Source organism: Hippocampus zosterae, chromosome 4 (genome assembly GCF_025434085.1).
Source record: "Hippocampus zosterae strain Florida chromosome 4, ASM2543408v3, whole genome shotgun sequence".
NCBI lineage: Eukaryota > Metazoa > Chordata > Actinopteri > Syngnathiformes > Syngnathidae > Hippocampus > Hippocampus zosterae.
Window position 1 is genome coordinate 1,404,026 of NC_067454.1, and position 11,128 is coordinate 1,415,153.

At 45.0% G+C, this 11,128-nt stretch overlaps 2 protein-coding genes across 5 annotated transcripts; both read left to right on the forward strand.

Annotated features, from left to right (window-relative positions):
* The first annotated feature begins 425 nt into the window (after positions 1 to 425).
* Positions 426 to 10,387, forward strand: LOC127599052 (zinc finger protein 771-like). 4 transcript variants are annotated; one of them, XM_052062707.1, is made up of 4 exons: positions 426 to 726; positions 2,286 to 2,558; positions 5,285 to 6,340; positions 10,275 to 10,387. In XM_052062707.1, the coding sequence occupies exons 1-3, from the start codon at positions 696 to 698 to the stop codon at positions 6,331 to 6,333; spliced, it is 1,353 nt and encodes a 450-aa protein (XP_051918667.1). In that variant the 5' UTR covers positions 426 to 695; the 3' UTR covers positions 6,334 to 6,340; positions 10,275 to 10,387. The 4 variants fall into 4 exon arrangements, with proteins under 4 accessions (XP_051918667.1, XP_051918666.1, XP_051918665.1 ...); XM_052062706.1 differs by lacking the exon at positions 426 to 726 and adding an exon at positions 1,812 to 1,915; XM_052062705.1 differs by lacking the exon at positions 426 to 726 and adding an exon at positions 1,845 to 1,942.
* Positions 7,873 to 10,387, forward strand: LOC127599054 (oocyte zinc finger protein XlCOF6.1-like). The gene is made up of 2 exons (XM_052062711.1): positions 7,873 to 8,620; positions 9,079 to 10,387. The coding sequence occupies exons 1-2, from the start codon at positions 8,500 to 8,502 to the stop codon at positions 10,290 to 10,292; spliced, it is 1,335 nt and encodes a 444-aa protein (XP_051918671.1). The 5' UTR covers positions 7,873 to 8,499; the 3' UTR covers positions 10,293 to 10,387.
* Positions 10,388 to 11,128: the final 741 nt, after the last annotated feature.

Consider the following 11,128-nt stretch of genomic DNA (forward strand, 5'->3'; position numbering starts at 1 on the left):
CACATTAATTTAATTAGCATTTACATTTGAAAACGATCAAATAATCTATGATTAATTATGATCTGTTTCTCGAACGACGTCATGAATGAGGAAAGCCCAAAATAAATGACCGGTATGTAAAGGTCAGAGTTATAGAAGGTGTTGTCCAAAATAAACCTGCAAATGTCTTGAATTTAGCTGAAGCTTAATTAAAACCTGTGTCACTACGGTGCACTATTTTTTTTTTCAGAATCATAAACCCAAAAAGTAGAACACACTTTATCAAGTCGTGCTGAGTTACGTCGCGTTGCAATGACGTCTGCCAGGAGCGCGTTCTTATTGGCTACGTCGCGTCGCAGTGACGTCTGCCAGGAGCGCGTTCTTATTGGCTTATACCAATTACATATTTCATAAACGACACTGAATTTTTAAACGGAAAACTACAACTCCCGAACAACCGTTCGACCTTCCTTCTACATTGGGCCGATACATGTCAAGCTTCTCGACCTAATTTGGCTTCGCTTAGCTTTCTAGCTGCTATCGAAGAGACCTGATTGCTTGCGAGATATATGTAAGAAGGGAAGAAGTGTGTGCATGACGTGTTTTGATTACCGCGTGAATATCAGTGCAGAAAGTGTGAAAAGGGAGTACGAAGTGAAACTTCGCCGAAAAAAGAAAAGAAGAAGCGACAACGTCAACTACCGGAAGCTGTTTTCATGAAGCCTCGGGATGTGTTGCACAGAGCAGGTCTGTGTACTCGCCTCTCGCGCCTGGTTCATTTGAATTCGTTTTTATTCTTAACAATGCGATGTCTCTTTTAGCTTCATTGACTGGTCACCAACAAGGAGGTAGTGCTTAGTGGCGCCTATCTTAATATTGCTCATACTTTTTTTTCTTGATGTATTTTCATTTGTCATTTGTTATTCTGACAAATTTGGATGTGACTCGTTTCAGTTTTAGCACTTGTGGTTCAAATATGGCGCAAGAGCCATGATGTGAGAAGTACGTCCGTATTATGTGTTACAATGGTGATGCAAATTCCAGTTGGAAATGAATGGGGCGGTCTCAAAGGAGGCAACACAGTAGTCCCCCTTTGTCCCAGGCATGATGATCCGCCATAGAGTTGTGTTATTCGTCTCATTTTGCTGACATGTGTGGGATATTTTTTATGGAAATGTAAACCTCCCTTTATACATGGATAGAATTCAACCCAAATTTTTGTGGGTTGGATTTTGTCACAAATGGCTGCCAGCAAAAAAAAAAAAAAAAAAAAGCAAAATGCTTTTACAAACAGGAGACTGCTCTGAATCAATAAATCTTTTTGGGGTCACATTTTCATTCATTCATCTTCCGAGCCGCTTGATCCTCACTAGGGTCGCGGGGGGGTGCTGGAGCCTATCCCAGCCGTCTTCGGGCAGTAGGCGGGGGACACCCTGAATTGGTTGCCAGCCAATCACAGGGCACACAGAGACGAACAACCATCCACGCTCACACTCACACCTAGGGACAATTTAGAGTGTTCAATCAGCCTGCCACGCATGTTTTTGGAATGTGGGAGGAAACCGGAGCACCCGGAGAAAACCCATGCAGGCCCGGGGAGAACATGCAAACTCCACACAGGGAGGCCGGAGCTGGAATCGAACCCGGTACCTCTGCACTGTGAAGCAGACGTGCTAACCACTGGACTACCGGGCCGCCCGTGGTCACATTTTATCAATTAAAAACAAAAACAATGATTTTTCCCAGCAGCGAAAAGAGCTTGTTTACAAAAGTGACACTGTTTAGTTTGTCATTTGGGATCAGTTCGGTTCACGACATCAGACGATGGTCGGTTTGAAGACTGTTGCAACCCAAGTGCAGAGCACAGAAGGGAAATCTACTTCCACAGAGCAAACAGACAGCATGAGGCGGATTGCAGCATTTCACCTTGTTTTACGTAAGAAGAAACCCCGGTCGGGAAATAGTGAGTCACCCATAATGCACATTATTAAAGACATGACGCACAGGGAGTTTGTACGCTGCAAAAGCCACCATTTTCCCACAACCTGGTCAACATCGATAGTGCGAGCAGCTGTTGTAATAAACTACACACAATACGTACTGGAGGTTATTCAATATATTTTCTCAGTACAGGAGTGACATTGTAGCATGGAACAGGTTTAACCCTAGTATTAGAGACAGGCTTTTTTACTCATTTATTTATTTATTGTATTTGCTTTTTGCCCCCAAAAAACTGGGCAACCTAACCAGTATGCAGAATTTAATGTTTAATTTGTTGTTGGTTTTTTTTTTTTTTGCTTTTGCAGACATCAGTGAAGAATATATACGTACTGAGCAGCAGAAGACAGAGAACGAGGTGAAGTCCCCCAACGTTAAAGAGGAAGAGGATCTGGGGATGGCCCACATGAAAGAGGAAGAGCAAGAGCGTGAGATCGCCAAGTTGCCATTGACTGTCATCGTCAAGAGTGACGATGATGACGACGATGATGAAGAAGACCGTCGTGGAACATCACAAGCACGCTTGGCTCCGCTGTCAGAAACTGACTACGTAGCGTCAGACTTTCCTGACGCCGATGATGGTGCGCTCTCAAAAGGTGGTACAACACGTCACACTGACAGCAAACATGTCAAATGTTCTCGGTGTGACAAAACTTTCATCCACAAGTCATCCTTGAAAAGACACACAAGAGCGCACACTGGAGAAAGACCCTTTGCCTGCACGGTTTGCGGTAAAACATTCTCTGGAAAGAGACATTTAATTGCGCATACGAGAACGCACACGGGGGAGAAACCTTTTGCCTGCTCAGCTTGCGGTAAAAATTTCACTCAGAGGGGTCATTTGATTGTACACACAAGGACACACACCGGGGAGAAAACTTTTGCTTGCTCACTTTGTGGCAAAAGATTCACTCAGAAGGCACATTTAGTAGCGCACACAAGAACACACACTGGGGAGAAAACATTTTCCTGCTCCGTTTGGGGTCTTCGAGTGAATCAAAAAAACCATTTAACAAATCACATGAGGACGCACACTGGAGAGAAACCGTTTGTCTGCTCACTCTGTGGTAAAAGATTCACCCGTCAGGCTCATTTGAACAATCACATAAGACGACATTCTGGGGAGAAAAATTTCAGCTGCTCCGATTGCGGGAAAAGAGTCTCTCGCAAGGAACAATTGAACACACACATGGTAACGCACATTCTGGAGAGACCCTTTGCCTGCTCGGTTTGTGCCAAAAGATTTGCAAGGAAGGGAGATTTGCGTACACACTCCAGAATACACACCGGCGAGAGACCTTTTGCCTGCTCGCTGTGCAACTTGACCTTCAGTGATCGCTCAGGACTGGCTCAGCACAAGAGAACCCACACCGGGGATAAACGATTCTCCTGCGCCATTTGTGGCAAAAGATTCTCCCAAAAAGGCACTTTGACAACACACGCGAGAACACACACGGGGGAGAAACCCTTCAGTTGCAGCTTGTGTGACAAACAATTCCCCCACAAGTATCAGGTGAAGAAACACAAGTGCCGGCGAGAAGAGCAGTGATCGGTGAAGCAACTGTGACCACACTGACTCCTCTTTGTGGCAATGTGTCAAAGTTTCGACGTGATTCCAAATTAAAGTCCTCCAACATTGACAGTGCTCTCTGTCCATTGTCGGTGCCTTTATATGGGACTTGCTTTTCAGATCCACCCTTGAGAGGAGAAAATCTGGAGCTCAAGTCCAATGTATAGAGTCTCAGTTGTTGTTTCAGCCATCAAACCTTAAATTCACCGATAGACACTTTGGAAAGAAATTGTGTTTAAATAGATGTAACAAAATTGCCAGCAAGTTGGCCTTGCTGCGACGGTGGCTATAAACCGCTGATTGATTAATTTTCTCCCGGTACTTCGGTTTCCTCCCGCATTCCAAAAACATGCGTGGCAGGTTGATCGGATGCTCTAAATTGTCCCAAAGTAGGATTGTTAGCGTGAATGGTCGCTCGTCGATGTGTGCCCTGCGGTTGGCTGGCAACAAGTTGAGGGTTGACCTCGCCCGCTGCCCCAAGACGGCCGGGATGGCCTCCAAGACGGCCGCGACCCTCGTGGGGAGAAGCGCGTGAGAAAACGGGTGGATGAATTGATTAAAAAAAATACTTGCAGCACCATATGCACTGTTGCTTTCGGTGGGCGGAAGTCGGCGCCTCACGTCATCGATGACGTAACTAGCCCGAAATGAAAACAAACCTCGACTAGCGTTCCGCGGAACAAGTCTTCACGAATTCGGTCTGAACACCATCGGGACTTTACAGGGGTGAAGCGTCATTCCTGAAACCTCCGTGTCTCGATAAAGTCTTCTCGGTGCACGCTGAACCTTCGTTTGGCTTATCCTCCGTCATAGTTTAGCTTAGCCTGCTAGCCGCTAACAAAGAGACGCCTTTGTCATGTCAGCGCCCCACTTTGTAGAGATCACGCCTGAGTGTCGAATGTTGTGATTATGGTGGGAAAATGTGGGCAAAGAGCGTGAAAGGAGAAGAGTACGAGGAGGAATTTTGTGGAACCAAAGAGGCCACCGACGTCAAACACTGGACGCTGATTTCAAGAAAGCTCCAGATGAGCCACACGGAGCCGGCTAGTTCCCTTCTTACACTGCCAACAGTGTCGAAATGTATTCCTGAAATTGCATTCCGACAACGACGGTTAGTAGAAAGGAATTTCCAACCCAAACTTCAGGACTGTGAGTCAAAACTGCCCATAAATTTGTGTGAATAACGTGATTTATTTTTAATCAAACATTCTGAACACCAGAATCCAGGTTGATGTCTGTTTTGTGTGTGTGTTGTTGTTGTTGTTTTTTAACTTTTTTTTTTACTCACACATGAATTACTTGGTATCCTGAAAAATGCTACATGTTGTATTTCCAAGCGTCACTGTCAAGTCACGTTTATTGATGTCGCCCTTCATCACAAACAGTCCCAAACAGATTCGCGTGCCCACAGTTGACCGTTGGGGGGCAAGGGAAATCTCTCAAAACCCCATCTGGGGGAAAATGAGAAACCGTGAGAAGGGGGGCCGCGGATGGGAGACTCCCCCCGCCCCCTTCCAGGATGAGCAGTGGGCAACATTTGACACAATCTTGTAATAGACAATGTTAGTTTCAATGACACTGGAAGGAACACGGATGTGATTCTCGAGTCTTGATAAACATTTCCCGGAAAAAAAAATCTTTTGTATGTAATGTAGACAAAGTCACAACATAACACTCCATTGAGCAATCGTTGACTTGACCAAACCTTTGTGTGTTTTATCTTCCTACTTCACGCAGATGTCAGTTTTGTCGACACACCTCCTGAGCAGCGGGAGCCGGAGCACCCTCACGTTAAAGAGGAAGAGGAGCGGGAGACTCGCCACAAAAAAGATGAAGAACAAGAGGCTGACGTCACCAACTTCCCATTGAACGTCGTTGTGAAGAGTGAAAACGATGACGAAGAAGAAGATGGTGATGAAAGATCACAAGCAGGCAGCCTCTTAGCTCCTCTTTCAGGCGGTGACGACGTCACGTCACACTCTTCTGACACCGACACAGCCGATGACGAGCGCTCCAAAGGTGAGAAGACGCATCACGCCGACGACCAACGCTGGAAATGTTCTCGGTGTGACAAAACGTTTGTCAACAAGTCATCGCTAAAGAGACACACAAGGCTACACACCGGGGAGAAACCTTTTGCCTGTTCACTTTGTGGGAGGAGATTCGCGGTCAAGGACAGTTTAACAAATCACATGAGAACGCACACCGGGGAGAGACCCTTTCCCTGCTCTGTTTGTCGTAAAAGATTCATCACAAAGGGAAGCTTAACAAATCACACGAGAACACACACCGGAGAGAAACCTTTCGCTTGTTCGCTTTGCGACAAGAGATTCTTCCGGAAAGGACAATTTGAAACGCACTCAAGAACACACACTGGGGAAAAACCGTTTGCCTGCTCAGCCTGCAACTTATCTTTCAGAGATCGTACGGTGATGGTTCAGCACATGAAAACGCACACGGGCAAGAAACCTTTTGCTTGTTTGCTTTGCGCTAAAAGGTTCTCCAGAAAGGAAGTGTTACAAAGACACACGCGTACGCACACCGGAGAGAAACCTTGTGGCTGTTCTGTCTGCGGCTTAAACTTCAGTGATCGTTCAGCACTGAGTTATCACATGAGAAAGCACACGGGGACGACGGAAGTGTTTTTGTGCTCCGTTTGTGGCAAAACATTCTCTCGGAGGGCCACTTTGACGACCCACGCGAGGACGCACGCTGGTGAGATAGCCTTGCAGCGCGTGTGCGAAACAATTCCCAGGCCGGGAGCTGCTGACGAAACGCAAGTGTAGCTTGAAAGTGTAGTTTCAAGTGTTTCATTTTTACCATAGATATCTTTATTATTGTAAAAGTATTACCAGACAGGGGCGGCCCGGTAGTCCAGTGGTTAGCACGTCGGCTTCACAGTGCAGAGGTACCGGGTTCGATTCCAGCTCCGGCCTCCCTGTGTGGAGTTTGCATGTTCTCCCCGGGCCTGCGTGGGTTTTCTCCGGGTGATCCGGTTTCCTCCCACATTCCAAAAACATGCATGGCAGGCTGATTGAACACTCTAAATTGTCCCTAGGTGTGAGTGTGAGTGCGAATGGTTGTTCGTTTCTGTGTGCCCTGTGTGGCTGGCAACCGATTCAGGGTGTCCCCCGCCTACTGCCCGGAGACAGCTGGGATAGGATCCAGCACCCCCCGCGACCCTAGTGAGGATCAAGCGGCTCGGAAGATGAATGAATGAATATTACCAGACAGGCTTTGGTCCAGCACTCGACAGGAGATGTATGTCTATCTATTTAGCCTTGAACATGTAATACACGCAACTTTGAAAGTGTTTGTTTGTTTTTTAAGATATCCTTTATTTGTCCCACACTCTTTTTTTTTTTCTTTCCCCGTTGCGGAAATGTGTCCCCAGTTGTTACATTCACCGCACTTTGTAGGCTATTGTGCTCGTTCAGTCAAAGTGTGCCCAGGACAGGCTTTATTTAATTTACAGCACTTTAATAATGTAGACCAGTGGTCACCAACATGGTGCCCGCGGGCACCAGGTAGCCCGTGAAGACCACTTGAGTAGCCCGCCAGTGCCTGGACATTGTGATTTGCTAGTAGAAATTATGATTTAAAAATGCAAACATTGGCAGTACTGTGAGTCATTTCGAAACACGATCAAAGTCTGACAATTTAAATCATCAAGTATTAAAAATAACACATCCTCATATTATTGAAGGTATTTTGGACAAATATGTTATTTCAGACGTGTATCAATTTGGTAGCCCTTCACACAATCGGTACACATGAAGTTGCTCTCACCCTCAAAAATGTTGGTGACACCTGATGTAGACAATATACAGGTTATTATTAGGTGTGCTTGACAATTGTTAAAAGTGTGACAGTACAAATCTTTGTTTGATTTCCAGCACTTTTTAATAGCTAATTGTTATGCTCAGGTTCAGGCGACTTCAGTCGGTTCATTGCTAATAAAGCACTTTAAATTTTAAGTATGTCTAAATGCATTCTTGACTTGTACTTCCTGACTGACCACCAGTGTGACCCCACATGATAATATGACATGTTCAATAATGTCTCATCAATCAAAGCATTTCGTTTTGTTCACAGAAGAAATGTGTGTGATTCTAATGCATTTCGGGGTTTGGCGGCAGCCAAAGCCTCCAATTTCTTTTGCGCGCGTGGTTTGGCCGCGACGAGTGTCTCTGATTTCCGGATCTGAAAGGTGGCGACCCAAGGTTTGCCCTTCTAATAGGACGAGTCAAGTTTTCACGTGACAAAATGTATGTTTGGTTGTGAAAAGGTACGCTCACATTTTAGGAGTTTGACTTCCGCATTTGGCAAAACAAAGCAAAGCGACTCCTTCTGGTACAAGTGGCGGCGCCCTATAACGTGGACCGCGGTGTGTCTACTTTTTTTTTATTTCTAATCATTTTAACTCTGTCGTGTTTTTTCTGCAGTACCGGGGACAAAATTGATGTTGAAGGTTTTTTTTCTGGGGTGGCTGCAATACGCTTATTGCAGACTGGAAGACTGTAGTGACGGATGTGATTTAATTTTTTTTATTTTGACAAAGAAAGTGGATTACAGTTATCTGCAACGTAAATTCGGTGTAGCTGTTAAATGATAATCGGGTTTGATTTCACGCAAAAAGCAGAGAGCGGAAATGGGCGTTAAACGTCATCGATGACGTAATTGCCCCAAAACAATCACAAGACTCACGCTTCGCGGAATAATTTTCCCGAATTCGGACTGAACACACTGGACTTTCCAGGAGCAAAACGTCATCCATTCAACCTTCGTGTGTGGATCGACTTGTCTCGGTGCACGATGGAGCTCTTTCGATCTAATTTAACGGAGATTAGCTTAGCTTGCTAGCCACTAACAAAGAAACGCATTTGCAATGTCCACGCATCGCTTTGCACAAATCAAGCGTGACTGCTCGGTGTTGTGATTGTCGTGCGAACATGTGCGCAAAACGCGTGAAACAAGAATACGAGGGGGAACTTTGTGCGACAAAAGCGAACCACGAAATACAGCGTCAACGCCTGGACACCGTTTTCGAGAAGGACGAAGTACAAAGAGCAGGTTGGTACGCGTCTTCCCACCATCAGCTGTTTACGACCGTCACTCCACGTACCCTTTTCATGATAAGGCTCGGGTTTTTTTTTTGTTCCCTTTTACTACAGCTTGACAGTCTGACGTTTCTTTTGCCACACGAAGTTTTGAACAGTTCGGAAACAACTTCAAATGTAAATGGTCTTAAACCGTCAACACATTCACAGGTCCAGAAATTCAAGATCTTTATCAAGCAGATCAGCGAGCTGAAAGTCATTCCCGGTCATAAATCATCATCTGCATCAAAATGCTGACTAAGAAAATACCACTATGTGCAAAGCTGTCATTTTAGCAAACAGCACCTACTTTGAATAATCTAAAATCGAAAACATATTTGGTTTGAATAACATTTTACATTTAAGCAAAGGATTCCCTTCATGTTGCTAACTTTCCCAAACCTTGTGTGCTTGTCTTGCTGCCATGTGCAGAGGTCAGTGAAGTTGACCTTCCTCCAGAGCAAGATGAGTCAGAACACCCTCGTGTTAAAGACGGAGATGAGCCGGAGCCTTCCCACATGAAAGATGAAGAGGAACGGGAGCCTTCCCACATAAAAGATGAAGAGCAGGAGGGTGACATCATCGACTTTCCATTGACTGTCATTGTGAAGAGTGAAAATGATGATGAGGACGATGATGATGAAGAAGAAGAATCTGATCGAGAGCAGTGGAGAGGATTGCAAGCAGACAACTTCTTAGCTCCTCTATCGGAGAGTGACAACATGACGTCGCACTCTTCTGACACCGATGGTGACGAGGACTCCAAAGGTGATCAGACATGTCACGCTGACAGCCAACGCTGGAAATGTTCTCAGTGTGACAAAACTTTTGTCAACAAGTCGTCGCTAAAGAGACACTTGAGAATACACACTGGGGAGAAACCTTTTGCCTGCTCAGTCTGTGATAAAAGATTCTCTGTCAAGGAAAGCCTAACTAATCACATCAGAACACACACTGGGGAGAAACCTTTTTCCTGCTCAGTGTGTGATAAGAGATTCATTACAAAGGGAAGTTTAACCAACCACACAAGAACACACACCGGAGAGAATCTTTTTACCTGTTCAGTATGTGGTAAAACCTTTGCTGAAAAGGGACACTTAAGAGTACACACGAGAACACACACAGGAGAGAAACCTTTTGAATGTTCTGTTTGCGGCAAGAGATTCTTTCGGAAAGGACAGTTTGAAACACACTCAAGAACACACACTGGCGAAAAGCCATTTGCCTGTTCAGTCTGCAACTTATCTTTCAGAGATCGTACGGTGATGGTTCAGCACATGAAAACGCACACGGGCAAGAAACCTTTTGCTTGTTTAGTTTGCGCTAAAAGGTTCTCCAGAAAAGGGGATTTAAAAAGACATACAAGAACACACACAGGGGAGAAACCTTTTGCCTGTTCAGTGTGCAACTTAACCTTCAGCGATCGTTCGGGATTGAGTCATCACATCAGAACACACACTGGGGAGAAACCGTTTTCATGCACCATATGTGGAAAACGATTCAATCAAAGTGGCACTTTGACAATACACACAAGAACACACACCGGAGAGAAACCCTTTGGTTGCAATGTGTGTGATAAACAATTCCCCCGCAAGCAGCTGGTGAAGTCACACAAGTGTATCGGTGAGAAGAGCGGCGCTAAATGAAGCTTCAGCAAATCTGTGAAGAAAAATTGGACTCTTCTTGCTGACCAGTAAACGTGTCTATGTGATACTGAATAAAATACGAGTCTTCAAACTGTGATCATGTCCAGGAACCGTTGTCACGAGCCTCAATGCAATAAATACAGTTTAGCTAAATATCTTTGATAGGGAGACCATGTAAAAAAAAATATGAGTCTTTAAATTTCCCTCCAGTGTGGTTACAACACATCAAAAATTATTAAAACACTTTTTTTTTATGGTCGTGTAAAAATAATCCAACACACACAAATTTATAATCGCTCACAGGGCACAGCAGTCTTAAATTGTGTGCCATGTGAGCATTGGCCCTCCAGGCCCGCAGATGGAGACGCCTGATTTGGAGTGTTCCATTCACCTGCCATGCATGTTTTGAAAGGCGCGCACGAGGAGAACATGCAAACTCTGGATGACTTAAAAATATCTCTAAGCCCTTCAAAATAGTTTTACAAAATTCCCCCCTACAGTACAGTACTCTCCTTTTTTTCCTCCTAATTTAGAGTAGGCATGTTTAAATTCCCTCTAGTTAGGACCCTGCATTTAGTTAAGGCACCTGTGTGGGCACCCTTCCAGCAAAGGACCCCGATTGTTGTGATTCCCAGCAGCCCACGACATAAACATAAGCACTGAATGCGTTCTTGAGAAGTAAGTTTGTTTTCCGTATACACTGTGCAATATTGGTTCCTGTAATTTCCCCATTGCGGGACAAATGTCCTCTTTTGCACGACAAACGTCCTCTTTGTACTCGTCTTTCACGCTTTATGCGCACATTTTCACACGACAATTTACACTCGCACTTGATC